General features: G+C 38.6%; 1 protein-coding gene across 1 annotated transcript in view; it reads left to right on the top strand.

Moving 5' to 3' along the window:
- Positions 1-14175, top strand: part of CCDC14 (coiled-coil domain containing 14) — a 44940-nt gene extending 30765 nt beyond the window's left edge. The window contains exons 10-13 of the mRNA XM_004577838.2: positions 1019-1101; positions 4223-4441; positions 4518-4650; positions 12758-14175. Coding sequence (XP_004577895.2) covers positions 1019-1101; positions 4223-4441; positions 4518-4650; positions 12758-13691 — 1369 coding nt within the window. The 3' untranslated portion in view covers positions 13692-14175. The remainder of the gene's footprint in view (positions 1-1018; positions 1102-4222; positions 4442-4517; positions 4651-12757) is intronic.
- Positions 14176-21473: the final 7298 nt, after the last annotated feature.

The raw sequence follows: 21473 nt of genomic DNA, 5'->3' as shown, positions 1-21473 counted from the left end.
AATTTAAATAGCATTTTGCCCATTTGTATGAATTCTAGAAACCTAAATTCTTTAGGATCTAATGTTTTGTGATGTGTTTGGTGTAAATTACTTGATTTTTTTATGGGTGAACAAGAATATGTGTATATTCTCATAAATGAACTGTATAATGAAGTCCAGCATATGGGGAAGTGAAGATACACTGCAGTGTGTATCTCTACTCCAGAATTAATGGAGGACTCCCAGTGAAACAATTCAGTATACCTTGACAATACAATGCTAGTTTTTCTACCTTTGCTTACACCTACAATGTCATGGTGCACTTAAACAGCAAAATGTTGAACTTGTAACTGTTACTAAAGGACTATAGTACTGTAATAATATGGGGGAAATGATGGGAGGGAAAAATAAGGAGAGAGAGGGGAGGGAGTGGGTGAATCCTTATACCTATAAAACTGTACCATGGAAAGTAATAAAAATTTAAAAAAAAATTCTTTTATACATGTTTGTGAAGCTGTTATATTTTATGAAGTTCATTGTGGAGGAAAGTCGTTGCTTATTAATAGTCTCATTTCAGTAAAGCCATTAACATACATCGAGTAAGGAAGTTATTAAAAGCATAGATTTGTGTTTCATAGTTTTTTCATATGTGACTAATATCTGATAGTAATTTGTACCTGTATTTGTTATAGTTAGTAAGGAAATGTTTTTTAAAAAATGATGAAGATACTGAGAAGGAAGTGAGAATATGAAAATAGCAAGGAGAGATAGGAAAAAAAGAAAAAATGAGATAAAACAAAAGGAAAAAGGAAAAGTTAATCTCTTTAGTGAAGGGGGATTTTGTGTTGTTCCAAGTAACGGTAGACATTTCTTCAGGCTCCTAGTCACAGTGGTCTGGCTTTAATTTTTTGTTCACTTTTGTTGTTTGTATTTTGTTGATTGATATACTGTCAAGATGTACACTGCTAAATGCCTTGGGATTCTTGCGTTTATAATGGAGTATGTGTGTGTACATAAACATATTTTAATTTATTTTTAGGCAAGTAAGAATTTTGAACCAGAGACTTAGAGAACAAGAAAAAACACAAAAGGCAACTGGTGCTGTGGATTACAACCTTGAATGTAGGTAAAAAAATTTTTAGAGGTTGATGTTAAATTCTTTGTGGCTCTGGAAATGTTGATAAACAATCAACCTTTCTTAATTACTGTGTCTAAGTGGATTTTAAATAAAATTAAAAATAAAAATAATACTCTATTAAAATTTAAAATGGTGCAGAAACAAAAATAAAAGATCTATGCTATCATTTCCTAAGAACACACTGGTTTTTAAAAATAGAGCTTTTTTTCTTTTTATATATCTTCTTTTCGTACATATCAAATGGACATAGTTGATTATTTCATGAACATCAACTTTATATATACCATGTACAAGGACAGACAACTATATGAAACACTTACTTTTTTCTCTGTTTATATATTTGACCCCCTTTTAAAAAAATAAGGTTGTTATGTATCAATGTGTCTTAAAGACTTTTTCTGAAAACTGTAATTAGAAGTTTATTTTGCAAATACGTTTTTTAAATCTGTGCATGATTTTTTTCATAATGTGGCTTTTTCATGAACTTTATACATTTTTAGGTTTATTTCACTTATAGGCAATGAGACAGAAACAAAGGCAGAGCTTCCATCTGCCATGGCTAGTGCTGGATTAGAATCTAAGGCAAGAGCCTGGATCTTAGAACTCAGTCCAGGTTTCCTACACGATGGCCTTGCCCAACTCTTTGAGCTATCATCTGTTAACCTGCTGTCTCCCAGAGTTTTTATTGGTGGAAGCTAGAATCTTGGAGCTAGAGTCAAGCCTCACAGTTTGTTATGGTATACAAGCCTCCCAAGCAGGTCTTTGGGTTTTTTTTCCCCCAGATTTCTTTATTGACTTAAAAATCAGAATGACAGGAAGATTTATCTTTTATCCATTGAGCCCTTCTCCAGATGCCTACAATAGTCAGGGCTAACCCCATCTGGGTCTTCCACAGCAACAAGTACACAAGTACTTTTTTTTTTTTTTTAATTATTTATTATTTAACTTCAGTAATTACATTGTATTATGTGACACAGTTACATAGATACTTGGGTTCTCCCCACCCCTCCCCAAACCCTCCCACCATGGTGGATTCCTCCACCTTGTTGCATAACCACAGCTCAAGTTCAGTTGAGATTTCCCCATTGCAAGCGTATACCAAACATAGAGTCCAGCATCTTATTGTCCCGTCAAGTTCAACGGCTTCTTAGGTATACCCTCTCTAGTCTGATGACAGAGCCAGCAGAGTATCATCCCAGTCAATTGAAAGCTCCAACACAAGTACTTTTATCATCATCTTCTGTTTGTCCAGGTGAAGTAGCAGGAAGCAGGATTGGTACTGCAGTAGCCAGACTTGAACTAATCCTTTAACATAGGATATAGGCTTCCCAAGTTGTAGCTTAACATGTGTGCTCACCAGCAGTATTTAAATCTTTAGGCTAAAAACCTGCCTTGCATGAACATTTGCAAGACCTCACGGCTTACATTTATCTATATAACATTCAGTGGACATTTTTCTCTAACAGAACACTTAAATACATTTCTTTCTCTTTAATAAGCACTTTGGTATTCTGCTTATGCAGCTCTACCATAATATATTTAAGGTCATCTACTGATTGATGTCAGGATGTTTTAGCCCTTTTACCCAGTGAAAACAATGCAGTGAACTTCCTTGTACTCATGTCTTTATGCACTTGCAAGTATGAAAGCATTTTTGGTGGATTGGTAGCAGTGGATTGCTAAAGCAACAAGTATATACAGTTGCAGTTCTAACAGATATTTTCAAATTGTCTTTAAGGATCTCAGAATTTAATTGAAACTAATAGTACTACAAAACTTCAGATATATTCATAAAGCATCAACAAACTGAGGACAATTTAATATATTACATGACATCCCAAGGACAGTTTTCTTTATATCTTTTACAAAGCAGTAAGAAAAATATGAACACTCAGTGGAACATGCACTTTATAAAATATTCTCCTTGTACCGTAATACTTTCTGAAGAGATGATCTTTGGTCCTACTGTGAATGAAAATTGGGTGCAGGATCTCCAAAGAGAGAGAGGAGGCCAGTAGAGGAAATGGGGAAATCACTGGATTCCACTTTAAGTAGCATCTCTCTTTGTATTCTTTCACTGTTTCTTTTTTACTTGTTTATTTTGCTGTTCATTTGAAAGCATTTATTATTACTATTTATGAAAGTGCTTATTTGATATTGGCTCGATGAGAGCAGGGACGATATCTGTATTGTTCACTGCTGTATACCTAGGTTGGTTTTTTTTTTTTTTTTAAGATTTATTTATTATTATTGGAAAGCCGGATATACACAGAGGAGGAGAGACAGAGAGGAAGATCTTCCATCCGATGATTCACTCCCCAAGTGAACCGCAACAGCTGGTGCTGTGCCGATTCGAAGCCAGGAACCAGGAACCTCTTCCAGGTCTCCCACGCGGGTGCAGGGTCCCAAAGCTTTGGACCGTCCTTGCTCTCCCAGGCCACAAGCAGGGAGCTGGATGGGAAGTGGAGCTGCCGGGATAGGAACCGGCGCCCATATGGGATCCTGGTGTGTTCAAGACGAGGACTTAGCCACTAGGCCACGCCGCCAGGCCCATACCTAGGTTGTTAACACAGTGCCTCACACACATGAGAAGCATTCATCCAAGGCTGTGTTTGCTCAGTGACTGATGACATATGCTTTTATAGCCTCAAAAAAGAATATGGTACAATCCATGATAGATTTAGTCTCCTAGAGACTATCGTATGATTCCTTTATCGTAAATATTTACCTATTTATAAGACTTTAATGCAGCAGTACCTTCTAGAAAGATGCCATAGTTAACAGTGATTGCTTCCTGTGGGAGACTAGATCTTGGGAGAGGAAGACATTCAATAAGAATCATTTGATATCACAGATACTTTGTGGTATTTCAATGTAGAAATCTTTCATTTAAAAATGTGAAGGTAATATAATACTCAGAGTATCAACTGGAGATCAGTATGTCTTCTACCAGCCAGTTTTAAAAATATGTTTAGTAATATAGAAATGCTCATACATATAACTTCAGCAAGATGAATGTATTCCAGACCTTTCTCTAACAAAAAAATCTTTCAGGTCTGTACTTATTAATTTTAGGGGAAAACTTTTACCTTTTTTGTCTTACAGTGTTTTCTCTTCAGTCATTGAATATTTCCCTGCAAAATCAATTACAGGAGTCACTGAAGAACCAAGAATTACTACAGAATAAAAATGAAGAGCTCTTAAAAGTGATTGAAAACCAGAAAGATGAAAACAAAAAATACACTAGTATATTTAAAGACAAAGATCAAACTATACTTGAAAATAAACAGCAGTTTGATATTGAGATAACAAAAATAAAAATCGGTATGCATTTAACCTGTAGCTATGGCCACATTTTTTAGAAAAAATAAGGAAACTGATTTTTTTGTTGTTATTTTAGAACTAGAGGAAGCCTTAGTCGATGTGAAAAGCTCCCGGTTTAAGTTAGAAGCTGCTGAAAAAGAAAATCAAATACTGGGAATAACATTACGTCAGCGTGATGCTGAAGTGACTCGGCTGAGAGACCTAACCAGGTAAGTTAGTTGACTTCTTTTGAGTACCTTCAGTACCTTTTTCTGTATGAACTTAGCAAACCCAAGATAATGTCAGACCTACTCTTTATTCTGTATTTTTCCCCTTATTTTGTCAGTGCTTTCACTAATTTCAAACAGTGGTTTTTTCTGTTCTAGTTTAGTTTAGCAGTTCCAGACATATCTAAGTGCTTTTTTAAATCATGTGATTCCAGGCAAAGGGTTTTAATGAGAAGCTTGAAGTTTAGCCAAATGGTTAAGGTCTCTGGCTTTGAAGCCATAGAGGCTCAAATGGAATCGCAGTTCTGCAACTGTCAGTGGAGTAACTGAACAAATTCTTTTTAACTTCTTTAAACCTCTGTTGTGAAGTGGGGACCTGAATGTGGTTACTGGAGATGCTAAAAATTACCAAAAGCCTTTTAGCATAGTAAACCTTCAAAGCATACTATCTTGGGTAAGTCATTTAGGCCTCTTTTAGCTTCATCATCTTTGTTCCATCAATAAAATAAATGAGCTGTCAACAGTCCCTAAGAACTTCATTCCCTAATGGGTCTTTTCCCCAATAAATAAAATTACTTCACTTAATGTTTATATTGTATGCAGTAGTGAAATTCAGTTTTCTTTTGAGACATTTGCTAACTAACAATTGTATTTTCAATTACTTTTAAAATTCTGGAGATGTCAGTTACTTTAAACCTGAAACTGGTGCTTTTGAATGATACTGGACATATATAATTATGAATATAAAACATTTTTAACTGTAAAACAGTCTCCTTTATATTTCCAATGAACACATCCCTTTTGAGCTATAAACTTTATTCTCCATTTTAAAATTTAAATGTTTAAGAAAATAGATGGAATATATATAAATATTATAAGCATATTGGAACATAATTTGTTAACATAGGAACGTTAGTTTCCCCTCTCATTTATCTTTAAAATAAATACTCAGACATTAATTTAATAATGAGGGAAAAAAGACATTTTTTGTATCTATGTTGGATAATAATTGATTAAACTGCAGTTGAGTTTGTAAACATTGCTTATACTGTGCTTGTTCAAAGTAATGTAATAGAATATCCTTTTTTGTGAAAGACTTTATAATATTTCCAAAGGAAAATGTTATCTCTTTTTTGGGTATTTTTTATTATTATTTTCCATGATACAGTCTTATAGGTGTTGAGATTCTCCCCTCCACTTTTCCTCCCTCCCTCCACCTTCTACACCCAATACACCATTTTCCCTTATATTATTACAGTAATACAGTTCGTCAGCATCACTCATAGGTCCAGCATTCTGCTGTTTAAGTGTATCATGACATTGTAGGTATAGGCAATTTTACAACTCATCATGAGAAATAAGACACGGACTTGTCACCTTATACAGTGGATTAAGGACCTAAATCTACCCAGAAACCATCAAACTATTAGAGGAAAACATAGGAAGCACTCGGTAATATATAGGCATTAGTAAAGACTTCTAAGAAAAGTAACCAAGGGCCCGGCAGCGTGGCCTAGCGGCTAAAGTCCTTGCCTTGAACACGCTGGGATCCCATATGGGCGCCAGTTCTAATCCCGGCAGCTCCACTTCCCATCTAGCTCCCTGCCTGTGGCCTGGGAAAGCAGTCGAGGACAGCCCAGGGCCTTGGGACCCTGCACCCACGTGGGAGACCCGGAAGAGGTTCCTGGTTCCCGGCATCGGATTGGCGTGCACCGGCCCGTTGCGGCTCACGTGGGGAGTGAATCATCGGATGGAAGATCTTCCTCTCTGTGTATCCGGCTTTCCAATAATAATAAATTCTTAAAAAAAAAAAGAAAAAAGAAAAGTAACCAAAGCACAGGCAGTCAAAGGCTAATTAGGCAAATGGCAGTACATTAAACTAAGAAGCTTCTGTACAGCAAAGAAAACTGTCAATAAAGTGAAGAGACAACCAACAGAGTGGGAGAAAATCTTTGCACACTACACAACAGATAGGAGAATAATATGCAGAATTTGCAAAGAACTTCAGAAACCCCAAAACAGCAAAACAGACAAACCTGTTAAGAAATGGGCGAAGGAAGTGAGCAGGCATTTTTCAAAAGAACAAATTCAGATGGCTAATGACATAATGCTCAGGCTCCCGAGCTATCACGGAAATACAAATAAAAATCACCCTCTTTTGGAAGAGTAATTTGGAATTGAGAATTTTATTAAGGGCAGGCATTTACTGTAATAGAAGCCAGTAACCAAAAGGTCACGTGTTATCATTTATATGAAATGTACAGAATAAACAAATCCATAGAGATGATAGAGTGTGGTTGCCAGGGACATAAATTGGGAGTGATGATCATGAGGATAGATCCTTTTTGAGATCCTGAAAACATTCTGGAATTAAATACTGGTGACCATCTTCTAACTCTATGGATAGGCTAAAACCCACCAATTGTGTACTTAAAGGAGGGCAATTTCATGGTATATAACATCCATCTCAAACTTCTTCAAGTATGTATGCTTTACAGTCCATTTAGAAAAGAAAAAGAGGGCAGCACAGCAGGTCAGAGATCAGGCTGTGAGAAGTTGGCTAGACTACCTGCAAGCATCTCCTTCCTCATTCCAAAGACTTTTAGGCACAAGCAGAAAATTCAGGAAAAAAAAAAAAAAGAACAGAAAAATGGTGGGAGGCTGTAGTTCTCCGCTAATTTTGTTTTCATAGTTTTCTCATTCTCTTTTTACTTGTCCTCCTTATGGAGGGAAGATTTTTCTTATTTGCATGTCATTAATAGGAAAACTCCGTGCATGTGGAGTATCAGTACAAATTAGTCATGGATTGAAAAGTAGAATTCACACATTTCCTTTTCTCTTGCACATGTTCTGGCTTTAGCTGAACTGGTTTATGCCTGGTAGTAACTCTATGTCTAATTTAATCTAAGTTAACTTTGCATTTTTTTCACCTGTTAGATGAATGAATAGATAGATCTGTTTACTTATTCATTTGTTCAACAACCGTTTATTGGATATTATGTTGCAGATGAATATTTGTGAAGCCCATATGAAAATATTTAATCCTATTAGTTGCTAAATATTTATTTACATCAGCAAGAAGTGAACTTTTACTGTGATGTATGTAAGAAGATAATTTATATATATTTTTAAAGATTTATTTATTATTTTTGTTGCAAGGGCAGATTTACAGAGAGAAGGAGATATAGAAAGATCTTCCATTCACTGATTCACTTTCCAAGTGTCCACGACAGTTGGAGCTGAGCCAATCTGAAGCTAGAAGTCAGGAGCTTCTACTTTGTCTCCTGTGTGGTGCAGGGTCCAAGGCTGTGGAATACTCTCTACTGCTTTCCCAGGTTAGAAGCAGGGAGATGGATGGGAAGTGGAGCGGCTGGGACACAAACAGGTGCCTATCTGGGATCCTGGCGGCAGATGCAAGGCAGTTTAACCACTGAGCAATCATACTGGGCCCAGGAGACACATTTTTAAGGATAAATTTGATCTGGTACTATCGAACATGTGGAGTGCATTTACTAAATAAAGTTGGTAACAAAAACATAGGTGAGGCCAACACTGTGGCACTTGTAAGAGGAGCTTCCATCTGTGGCACTGGCATCCTCCATGGACACTGGCTCATGGCCTGGCTGCTCCACGTCCAATTCAGCTCTCTGATTATGGTTTGGAAAGGCTGTAGAGGATGGCTTAAGTCCTTGGGCCTCTGCACCCATGTCGGAGACCCAGAAGAAGCTTCTGTCTTTGGGTTGGCTCAGCTTCAATCATTGCGGCATTAAGGGAGAGAACCAGCAGATGGACTCTCTCTTTCTCTGCCTCTCTCTGTTTCACCTATTCTCTGTAAATCCTTTTTTTCAAAAAGTTTATTTTTTGTGATTTGTTTTTGGTTTTGGTGTTTGTTTTGTTTTGTTTTGTTTTTTTAACATTAGATATACAGAGACAAGGAGAGAACAGAGAGAAAGATCCTCTGTCCATTGATTCACTCCCCAAGCGGCTGCATCGGCTTGACCTGCACCAATCCAAAGTCAGGAGCCCAGAGCCTCCTCTGGATCTCCCATACAGGTGCAAGTTCCCAAAGCTTTGGGCCATCCTCGATTGCTTTCCCAGGCCACAAGCAGGGAGCATGAATGGGAAGCAGGGCTGCCGAAATTAGAACTGGCGCCCATATGGCATGCTGGCGCATATAAGTCTAAGTCGAGGACTTTAGCCACTATGCTACCACACCAGGCCCCCTTTTTATTCCTTAATAATGTTCCAGAATAAGTAAACAGTATAATTGTTCTAGAGGTTAGTATAAATGAAAACCCAAAGAAAGAAAGAAAGTTACTTGACTTTCACAGCTAGTTAGTACCTTTGTTGGGATTTGAGCTATAATTTGAGATTCTTTCAGCTTTGCTTCTTTTGTATATGTGCGTTTTAAGATTTTACTTACTTATCCAGAAGTCAGTTACAGAGGGAAAGGGAGGTCTTCATGCAGTGCTTCATTCTCTAAGAGACCGCAGCGGCCAGGGCGCGGCCAGGACGCGGCCAGGACCTCCGTCCAGGTCTCTGAGCTAGTGCTCGAGCTGCTTCCCCTGCTAGTCCCTAGCCATCGGCAGGGAGCTGGATCAGAAGTAGAGTAAGTGGGACGCAAAACATGTTCACATGAAATTCTGTCATTCCTTGTGGGCTTTGCCTGCTATACTGCAATGCCAGCTCTGCTTTTTTATTAAAAAGAATAGCTTTTCTGTGAGTAAAGATGACCCATTATTAAGGAATTCCACCACTCAAGCAGATATATTTTTTAAAAGATTTTTATTTCATTTTTTTGAAATACAGATTTACAGAGAGGAGAAACATGGAGTCAGAGATCTTTCATTCACAGATTCACTCCCCAAATGACCACAATGGCCAGAACTGAGCTGATCCTAGAGCTAGGAGCCAGGATTTTTCTGGGTCTGCAGCATGGATGTAGGAGCCCGAGGACCTGAGCCATCCTCCACTGCCTTCCCAGGCCATAAGCAGGAGCTGGAACAGAAGTGGAGCGGTTGGGACTACACCCTTATGGGATGCCAGCACTGCAGCTTGTGGAATTAGCCTGTTGAGCCACTGTGCTGGCCTTTTGTTCTTTATGTAAGCATTCAGGTTTTCTTCCAAGACTGGGTAAGCCTCAGGCAGAGCTTGAAGGCTATGTGTGGTTGCCACTCAGCCATTCATGCCTGGCAGGGCCAAATGATGCATCCTTACCTTCTGGCCAGGAGAAATCTTACCAGTGCTAAGGCTGAGTTTGTTTACTGCTCACCCACTAAGGCATGAGGCCCGGTGCTATCTTCTGCAGATACTGGTAAATGTCTTTATACCTCTTGATAAAAAAAATGTTTAATGTATAATCTTTTATATGTTTATACAATACAATATGATAATTCAATATATATATACAACATGTAATGATCAATCACAATAAGCATCTTATCAACATTTATCATTTCATTGTGTTGGGACTTTCAACCTCAGTAAATCGTTATAAACTATAGGTCACCCTATTTATACTATAGAACTTAGACCTCATTTCTCTTTTTAACTGTATTATGGTATTTGTTATCTAGCCTCTTTCTTAACCTCTAGTGACCACCATTCTAAGTCATCAACTTGTTTAAGCTTCTGCCTATGACCTAGGGTTTTTGTCTTTCTGTGCCTAGTTGTTCACTTAATATGATGTCCTCCAGATCCCTCCTTTTTATTGTAAATAACAGGATCTCATTTTTTTTGAAATAATAAAATTCAATTTTAAAAATATAATGGACTGAATGATCGTCCATTTTATATGTATACACAAACATGCATATCTGTATATGTACCACATTAGCTTTATCCATTTATCTGTCCACAGTGTATTTTGACAGTTGTGAATTGTGCTGCAATAAACATGAGAATGCAGGTATCTCTGACATTGATTTCATTACACTGTTGGGTATAGACCTAACAGTGGAGTAGCTGGGTCGTGTAGTCTGATTTTAGATTCTGAAGAATCCACCATGCTGTTTTCTATTTTCTATAATTGCTGTACTAACTTGCATTGCAACCAGTAATACATAAGAGTTCCTTTTTCTCCAGGTCCTCACTAGCATTTTGTTATTCTGTGTCATTCATTTTATAGCTATTCTCGGGTGGATTATTTTAACTTGGGTAAGGTGGGACACGACTCTTTTCTCTGGAAATACTTGGACTTGAGTTTGTCTCCTGGCTTTTAGGAGCCTTGGCAGAGCAGTTACATTTCATGGAGAAGCTGATAGGGACTCACAGCTGGTAAACTGTTAACTGCTTCCTGCAGAGTGACATTATTGACTGGTCTCTAATCGAGCGACTCCATTTGCACCACTGTAGAGCCGCTGCCGAGGCCCATGGTAGTCACTGGGAGCCCCAGTTCCCTTCTTGGTTTTCTGAGTAACCACAGGTAGGGTAGGCTTGCCGATCTATCAGTTTTTCATGGATAGGAGATAGGAGTGGGCCTCATACAAAGCAGCTCAAGATGCTATAGAAACAGATGTCTCTTTTCCCACTGTAGAAACTTAGGCCATGGGCAGTCGTCTGTGGAAGTGTACCAGCTCAAAGGAGGGATGGCTGTCCTTTTACTCCTGTGATGCAGCTTCTTTCTTTTCTGTGGTCCACCTCTATCTCTGTCTCATTCCTGAGTTCTGAGAGATTGATGAAGGTCATCTTGTCTGAGGATACTTACTAGGGAGATTTCTGTGAAGGGGTTCAGAAGTGAGAAACTCATCATCAGCCACTTGGCTGACATTATTCTCATTATTTTCCAAGATTCCATAAAAATGGCTTTATTCTTATTTTCTTATGTTAATTCAATAAAGGAAAAAAAAAGTCATGTTTTCAAAATTGAAATTTATTTGATTAAAAGTTGCACTTTTGGGGCCCAGCATCTAATAGGTTAAGCTGCCACCTATTGGTGAATGGGCTGATTCCCTGAAGGCATCGGTTCAAGTCCCGACTGTTCTACTTTTGATCCAGCTTTCTGCTAATGTGCCTGGGAAAGCTGCTGGGAGTGACCTAGGTCTTTGGGCCCCTCACTTGCATGAGAGACCTGGATGAGGCTGTTCTCTCCTGGTTCTGGCCTGGCCCCGCCCAGGCCACTACAGCCATTGAAAGTGAACTAGCAGATAAAAGATTACTCTTCTTGCTTTCTCTCTTACTGTTACTCTGCCTTTAAAATAAAATTAAATCTTTTTAAAAAAAATTAATGGTTTTAAACATTTCTGTTTTCTTGGGGAATTTTTCATTAATTGCCTGTTGATCTCCCATGTATCTTTTTAAAAGCTGATGTTTATCTTTTTCTGGTTAATTTGTAACAACATACGTGATTCAGTTCAAATAGACTAAAGCCTTGGTATTAAATGGCTTACTAGGTTTATTAATAAAGCTACCATCAAATAAACACCACTCAGGGCAAAATTGTGCTAAGCTTTTTACCATCTTTTTAAAACTTATTTAATAATTATAATTCTGAAGTGGTATCTTCATGTTACATTTGAGATGGAAATTTAAAAAGGTTAAATGACTTGCCCATGGTCACAGTTAATGTTGACAGTATGAGATTTCTTTCCTGTCTTACTACATATCTTTTATAGTTCTTTTATCACATTTTTCTGGTACCTAACTATTGCTTAAACCTAATTACGAAAAATAATCTCTATCCACTCTTTGTTCCAGTATTGTTTCAGCATTCTTGGCATACATATTCTGAACAGAAGAAAATTATTTAAATTCTAACAGACTTACTTCTATTTTGCTATATACCCTAGCCTACTTATATTGGATTTCCACTTGACGACTCAATTTGTACTGTTGTGTAAGAAGAAAACATTTCCGTATCTGGAGTCAAAATACGTTATGAGTCTTTACTGCTAGATATGTGGAATTTGATGCAGACCAAGATCTTTTATCATTTTTTTATTTTAATCTTGTCAAAGTATGCATGCTGGTTTTTTTTACTTTAGTTGCTTGTTTTCATATTAAGAACCAGACATGTGCCTCAAACTTTTTTTTAAGGGTGAGTGTATGTATGTGTATGAATGAAAGAAGCAGGCTGAAGTTAATAAATGGTATACTACGTTCCTCTTAACAGAACCTTACAGAACAGTATGGCAAAGCTGCTCTCAGATCTTAGTGTGGACAGTACACGCTACAAGTCTGGGAATAACCTTACTAAATCACTTCTGAACATTTATGATAAACAACTTCAGCATGATCCAGCCCCTGCTCACACTTCCATAATGAGCTACCTGAATAAGTTAGAAACAAATCACAGTTTTGCACATTTGGAGGCACAGTCTACAGTTCAAAATGAGGAAGCCATAGGGCCAGATGGGCCTTCAGAAAGTGTTGTGCCATCCAGAGGGCCACATCCTAATAACACCAGAGGTAGGGGAGAAGCTCCTGCACCTGGAATTGTTTCTACCTTTTTGAAACAGGATTCAGATGCAGAGGATGAAACTATGACTCTAATAGAAGATGGATGTAATTTGGACAGTACAGTTTACATTCCTCTTGTTCGAAGCACTTCTAAAGTGAAGTCGCCACTTTCTAAGAAAATATCCCCTCAGCCCCAGAGAAGTCTCTCTACCACACAGCTCGTCAGCAGCAGAGGACTTGTCTCTGAAGCAGAAAAGAAACTGTGCACATCTGCAGTTTGTTCTTTGAGACAAGAAGTAGAAGATGCACCTGAAAAACTTTCCAGGACAGCTGATATGGAGGACAAACAGCTCCTTGAGAAAATAAAGGAAGCCATTGGCAAGATTCCTGTTGCCAGGGTGGATCCAGAGGTACAGGCTGCGTGTCACGGCCCTTCAGCTTGTCACGAAAGCAGGGTTCAGGTGAAAGGCAGCACTGCCTGTGAAGGCAGTATTCTCAACTCTGACTTGATGTCTGACTGGAGCATCTCTTCTTTTTCAACATTCACGTCCCATGATGAACAAGACTTCAGAAATGGCCTTGCAGCACTGGATGCCAACATTGCCAGACTCCAGAGCTCCTTACGGTCTGGTCTTCTGGAGAAATGAACTAAGAACACTAATAGTGTACTTCCTCTATTTAAGATTAGAACTTGGCTTCGTTAAAGGTATATTTTAATTGTCTCTAGAGAAATAACATTTTTGTATTAATTATGTATAAAATAAATTGAATAATAAATCTTATTGGACTGTCTTGACACTGTGGAATCTAGAAAAACAAATCAACTTCAGAAACTGAGAGCTGTTAAAGTTGCGAATAACTAGGAAGTAATGTTTTAAATTTAGTGCTTAATAATTAAAGTTCTTTTTTTAAATTGTAATTCCTGGATTAAGGATATTAATTGAAAAGATTTTCTATCCTAAATTGTTTAGTTGTTCTAAAACATAAAGGAATGTAGTCCATCAATTCAGTTAATGGTATTCAAGCTAGTGTTTCTTTTTTGTTTCATGCCGCCTATTTGTTTCTTAATGTCATTGTGTTTTTATATGGGATGTTCTATTGTTACAGGATAATGTTGTTGGGTGAGATATAAAAACATTTAGGAGAAGACATGCCCAAATCCCAACCCCTTAAAAACTATTGATCGGTCTGGGGGAGGGGAGAGCCCGTGCTGTGATACATGCTGTTAAGTCACTGCCTGTGACTCCAGCTTCTAATGTCAGGGTGCCACTTCAAGTTTCACTGCTCTACCTCTGATCCAACTTCCTGCCGTTACTCCTGGGAAAGCAGCAAATGATGGCTCAAGTACTTGGGCTCCTGGTTGGAGTTCCTGTCTCCTGGTTTCAACCCAGTGCACACCAATCTGCAACCATTTGGCAATGGTCAGTGGAAGGACAATCATTCCACCTTTCTCTGTCATTTTGCCCTTTAAATATATAAATCTTTTTAAAAATATCAATTGGTCCAAGAAAATATGGTAACATTTTAAGTTGATCTAGGTTTTCTTAAAACTTGATATTTTTATTTATTTTTATCTTGCATGTATGTTTTTAAAAATGTATTTCCTTTGAAAGAGTTGGATGGAGATTTTCAATTCACTGATTCACTGTGCAGATGGTCCAGGCCAAACCCAGGAGCTTCATACAAGTCTCCCACATGGGTCACAGGAACGCAACGTACTATGTTTTTCTGCTTTTCCCAGGCCATTAGCAAGGAGTTAAATTGGAAGAAGAGTGGCCACAACTCCAACCAGCACCCAAATGGGATCACAGGCAGTGACTTTACCTGGTACACCGCAAAGCTGACCCCCTGAACGTACGTTTTAACGGCTGTATGAAATCAAGTCATATTGATAAAGAAATGCTATCAGATATGTTCTAGTTTGGGGAATTTATTTATGTGTAAATAAGAAAAAGACTTTGTTCTTACTGTATTTGAATATGATGGAGTTTGTAAATCTTGGCACTGGTTGTAATTCTGCATTTCTGGACTTTTTAAATTTTTCTTTCCGTAGCACAATAGCAGAGAACATTCTCTATTCTAGAAATAGTATGAACTTGATTGGTTTCTGCTTCTCTGTACCAGTACTTCTGACCTACTCGGAGCCACATGCTTGAGGGTAAGCAGCACATTTAAACTTTTGCAAAACTGAATGTTGTGCTGTCACTAAGTCTTTGTGCAGGTCACCTGCCTGGTACAATTGTGTTCAGTACTTGGACACGTTCCAGCGTTAATGAATGTTTTGCTAGTCCCAGAATTTTTCTGCTGTTTTTGAGGTGTTGGTGCTCTTAAAAGGCCCAGTTTTTCAGATAATTTTTTTTGTTAATTCTGAAAGTGTTAGAGTTATAAAGTATATTCACAGGATTGTTCATTGGCATTTTAAATTTTCTTATTTTTGGTATTCAGAAATTAATTCATTGACTGCCTATTTGGAGATAACAGGCCACAATGCTTTTAAGCTCAGAAATACAGAATAATAAAGCAAGAGAGAAAATTGTGACATCCTTCTACTCCTAAATTGCATGTCAGTTATATTTCTGAAGTAACATAAGATTATTATTTGGGGATTCTGAGACAGTAGAGGCAAAAAACAAACTTGATTTCTTGTAGTGCTCACAACACTTATAACTCTGTGATCCTAAAATGTGTGGAAATTTCTCTCTACCAGAAAGCAAGTGATTGGTCCTATAGTGAGCCACAGCTGGGCGTTCTCTGACTCAGATCAGTTCTGAAGCTGTCTACTTGAAAGGAACATGACCTCTGACGCAGTTGAGGACTCTGTCCCACCAGAATGCCCACTGACATCAGGCACCAGGCATAAATCTAAGCCTCCAGATCTTCTGATGTACTAGCTTCCTGTTAGGGTTTCCATAGTCCCTAGGGTGGCTCACAGAGCCAGAGAAACACTGTTTATCACTTTAGTATACAGGATCTGTTGAAGAAAACAAGTAAGCAGCCAGGTGAAGAGATATGTGCGGCAAGGCCTGGAAAGGTCCCGAGTACAGGGGCTTCCATCCCTGTGGATTTGGGCCATGCAGCCCCTCCTGTACGTGAGTTCTTTGTTGCTGAGCTCTGCAGAAACTGTCAGAACCCTGTCCTACAAGTTTTTTATTGTTAACTTCAATGCAATTGGAGCCTAGACCACAGTGGAGGAATGTGATTGGACAGAAGGGACGTGATCAAATGCTTATTGACTGGGTTGGGAAAACCCAGCAAGGCCTGTCTGTCCAGATTCCTCTTGAGCTCTCTGGGCAGCATTTGTTCCTCTCAAGTATGGGGCAAGAACCCTTCTGGAATGGGAGTCTTGTGATCTACTTTCAGACAAGGTAGGTCATAGTTTTTTATGGCCATCTCTAAGACGGGAAGGGACAGGGAAGATTATATAGAGTGTATTTTTAGTTGGCCCATCTTGAGGAAGAGAAATTCTAGTTTCTCTGACCTACCTTGGAAAGAAAAAGCAGGTAGAAAGTAAGCAAAAATTCAAAGAGATTTTGCTTCTGAGGCCTGAAGCACCCAAACATTACTTTCTTTTCACTTTTGTCTTTCTGAAGCTGCTTCAGGAACCAAGGACCAATGACCATAGATTTTCATTTAGGAAATAACAAGGACTGTGGGAATCATGAGCCAACCATGAACAAAAACCAAAGTGTGTGTGCTATAATGTCACAGCAATAAAAGAATAGAGCCTGTTAACACAGGACAGGCATCTTATATTCAAAGTAAATTTATACCTGAGTGTATTAAGAGTGTATTCCATGTCTCCCAGATTGATTCAGGGACCCAAGCACTTGACCCATCTTCTGCCTCCTAGGATGAACATTAAGAGGGAGACTACAAGATATGCCATTAAGGGAGAGAGCCCTCGCAAGTGGCATCTTACCCCCTGTGCCAAGCGCTTCCCCCTGCAAAGCAAATTTATATGCTTATGGGTTTGATGAATTAGTAGTTAATAGCTTGATTGAAGAACAAGTCAGCCTAAAAATTCTTTGAACAACCTTCACCAGGAGGTTACTGTTTATTTCATACAGGGTGTGAACATGTAAGAGAAATACGGAAGAATTGGGTTAAATTTTAAGTAGACCATGACCATGACTGGCCAGATAGATGGACTAGACAGTTTCATAGAAGTTTAAAAAAGAAGGCAGCTGAGAAATAATATTGGAAGACCTGGAAGTGAAGAAACTTCATTTTGACCTTGAGGAATGTGTAATCTTCAAATGTAAATATTCATAGATAGGTCCTTTACTGTCTCCACATGCTTACCCCGAGAAACTATCATCAGAACGTGGCAATTGTTTGAATTTGGTGTTTTTAGAGGATGCGGGGGTAGGGGATGGGTAGACATGGCTGAAAAAGAGATAGAGAGGGTGGGAACAAAGAATGCAATCAGAAACAATGTCTTGAATCCCATGCTAATGAATATCCTTGAAACATTTTGTTTCCTTATTGAAGGTCATAAGATGAAATTGAGTGCTGTTAGGGCCTGGTGCAATGGGGTGGCCTAGCAGCTTAAAGTCCTTGCCTTGAGTGCACCAGGATCCCATATGGGCACCAGTTCTAATCCCAGCAACCCTGCTTCCCATCCAGCTCCCTGCTTGTGGCCTGGGAAAGCATTAAAGGATGGCCCAAAGCCGTGCAACCCTGTCACCCATGTGGTAGACCTGGAAGAAGCTTCTGGCTCCTGGCTTTGGATCGGCGCAGCTCCAGGCCATTGTGGTCACTAGGGGAATGAATCAGCGGACGGAAGATCTTCCTCTCTTTCCTCCTCTCTGTATATCTGACTTTGCAATAAAAATAAATAAATCTTTAAAAAGGAAGAAGAAATTGAGTGCTGTTAAAATTTCAGAGTGATGATAAATAGGGATTAGGAAAGCCATCATAATCCTTTGACAATAAAAGTGGAAACGGAGGCAGATTGAAAAGAGAAGTTTTCAGTAGGCTTGGTGACTAGTAAATAAAAGGAAAACTAAAAAAAAAATGACTCTTAGGATTCACAATTTGGTTTGGGGATGCACTGAGTGATGTCTGAAATGGGAAATCAGGGAAGCCATTTGGCACAGCAATTAAAATGCCACTTGGGACACATGCATCACATCTTGGAGTGCCTGGATCACAATCCAGCCCAGCTCCAGCTTCTGCCATACTGCTGTACCTTGAGTCACAGCAGCTATAGCCTGCGTGGTTGCGTTTCTGATACCCATGTCGGAACTGGGGTTGAGTTCTTTCCTTGTTCCACCTTCAGTCTGGCTTGATGATAATACACTGACAATATAGAATTAGATTCATAGCCTGCCTCACAAGGGTCAATGTGTCCCTAGAGTTCAGCCCTCTGATGCGATCCTTCCAGATGGCCCACAATGTGAAAAGTAGACTTGTGGAGTATCCTCGAATATCTGCTAGAGTAAACTCAGCTTCTGATAGCTACTGGATATGTAATCAGAAAGTACCATCCTCTAACATTTTGCCACTATTACCGTCCTGATCCATGAAGGTGATGTACAAATTTAAATGAATTTTACATTCGTGAAATTTCATTGACAATGAAATAATTCTGTTGGAGCCAAGTTTAGAGAGATCCTATAGACAGAGTTAAAAGAACCAACTAATTGCTTGGCACACATTTCCCCTTATTCTATCTTTGTAATTTAGCAAATTTTTCCAAAGTCTTTATTTTTCATTAGTTGTGAGATTTATATTTATGTCAAGTGCTTTAAAAGTTATGAAGCTGTGGTTCCTCTAGATGGGAAATAGGGCAAAATAACAAAGCCTGCTTCATGTAGAAAATGTGTATGGTCAAGTCACAACCAAGTGTGTATCTAATACACATTGTGAAATGATTCCAGCTAAAAATTCATTTATTCAACACATGAAAACTGATGTGATAATTAGTTTTTATAGGCTTGAATACAAAACAATGAGCAACACAAATTCTCTGCCCTCAAGGAGTTTACCTCACAATGGAACAAAGAGGACTTTAAAGTGAAAGGTGCTGTGAAAAAAAGGGATAAAGCAACAGAATTGACTTATATTTTAAGTATTAGGATAAGAAGCTCTTTCTCAATTATTAGTGGTCTAGAGTTTAAACATATCACTAGGTAGGATAGATTTGGTTTGTGAGCTAACGCTTGTTAAATTTTCAGATCATCTGAGTTCTAGGTATTGCTTAAGGAAGTGATTTCATTCTGTTTTAATTTTTATTCATGATACAGTTCCATAGACTCGGAGGATTTTCCCTTCCAACTTCCCCAAACATCCTCCCTTCCAGTTTTTCCCTGTGTTATTACAATAGTGTAGTCCTTCAGCAACAATTACAAGTCTATCATTATGCTATTTAAGTGTGTCATGAGAGCAAGTGAATTCTAAGACCAAAGTACACCTTACAAGCTACAAAGCCTCTCTTTTATCTGGGATGTTTTAACATTGTGTATGAGGACAACTGAGCATGATTTTGTTCGAGTCGTTGGCCTTTACCAGACTTCCCAGACAATCGCCAGAGATTTTAAGAACTTACTAGAGACTGTGAAAGGGCTTAAAAGTTGAGTTTTTGATTCTTCTGAAATTTTGAAGCATCTCACTCATACCTGAGAAGGAATCATGTCCACAGCAATGCCCAGTAAGCACACACGTGTGTTCCTTCTGCCTGAGCTACTACTCACAAATTCTTACTCACTCTTCCAATCCATAGTTCTACTTCTGTATTTTATGTGTAGCCCTTAGTTTTCAAATGATCTGCCTACAGTTATTCCTCCCACACATCAGTGAAGCCGGCTGATGGGGATAAATTATTCTGTCCTGGCGACTTGGTTTGAAACAGTGTGTGCTGTTTCCCTTCCTAAATATTTAATAATTTATGATCTCTTTCAGCACAAAGAATAAAATGTAAGTGTAAATATACATATATTATATATAATGTAAATTTATATATATTGGCTTTCCTACCCTGCATGCTTTTAAGGAATATGAACTAGATTTATCCATCTTAACCTCTCCCTGTGACACTTGGTGACTATCATATAGTAAGTACAGAATAATTATTATGTAGACTTAACTAAATAACAAATGGTCATCTAGGCTTCAGGCAGTTTTCTCTCGGTTTTGGTAAGTTCATGTAAAAACCTTTTCATGGTCTTATTAAACATCTAGAAGTTCCTAGTACTAGCCTCCACGTAACTTATAGTCTTTTTTTAAAGATTTATTTTTATTGCAAAGTCAGATATACAGAGAGGAGGAGGAGACAGAGGAAGATCTTCCATACACTGATTCACTCCCCAACTGGCTGCTACAACAGGGGCTTAAGCCAATGGGAAGCAGGGAGCCTGGAGCCTCTTCCGGTTCTTCCATGGGGATGCAGGGTCCCAAGACTTTGGGCAGTCCTCTGTTGCTTTCCCAGGCCACAAACAGGGAGCTGGATGGGAAGCAGCCTGCTGGGATTAGAACCAGCGCCCGTATGGGATCCCAGTGCATGCAAGACAAGGATTTTAGCCACTAAGCTACCGTGCCGGGCCCTTCTAACTTCTGAAATAAAATTCACTTCTTTAGTAGACATTTACATTTTATTCTTTGTGCTGAAAAAGACCATAAATTATTAAATATTTAGGAAGGGATACAGCACAAACTGTTTCAAACCAAGTTGCCAGGACAGAGTAATTTATCCCATCAGTCTGCTTCACTGATGTGTGAGAGGAATAACTGTAGGCAGATCATTTGAAAACTAAGGGCACTGTACAGTCTTGCTTGTCCTCTTCTGAGGCCTGCCAGTTTGTCAATGACTCTCTTGAAAGCAAACCTACCAATAAATGATGAACTCCAGATGTAATCTAATCCAACAGAATGCAGTTAGATTGTCATCTCTTATCATCTCAAAATTGTTCTCAAATAAAGACTAAATTGGCTGTCTTCACCATGATATTACAGATTACATTAGCGCTGTAGTTACCTTGCAGGTAATATTCCCATTGTCATTGTTGATTGAGTGGCATCATTTTAGGCCAACTCAGGAGCTCTCGTCCATCAAACTTTAGGCCAACTCAGGAGGTCTCGTCCATCAAACACTAAGGTTGTGACTAGATCAGTAGTCTCAGCCACCCTCCATGAAGAGCTCACATTGTACCACAAAACTTGTAAGTGCTGTTTCCCCTTGAAGCCAGGTCTGCTACTCAAGTCCATTAACAGTGGAAACAGGAAACCTAGAATGTGGAAACAAACTGAAAAAGCAGATACATGCTCAGCACAATGTTCCTGACACCTAAAACAATATACTGTGCTTGTTGGTTGGTCGTCTTCATTATATTGTCTTCTCATGAGAGCTAACGCTCGTGAACGCTTAAATTCTTTTTTAAATTTTTTAAAAAGGTTCATTATTTGATTACAAAATCAGATATACAGAGAGG

Source organism: Ochotona princeps, chromosome 3 (genome assembly GCF_030435755.1).
Source record: "Ochotona princeps isolate mOchPri1 chromosome 3, mOchPri1.hap1, whole genome shotgun sequence".
Lineage (NCBI taxonomy): Eukaryota > Metazoa > Chordata > Mammalia > Lagomorpha > Ochotonidae > Ochotona > Ochotona princeps.
This window is presented reverse-complemented; position numbering and strand designations above follow the sequence as displayed.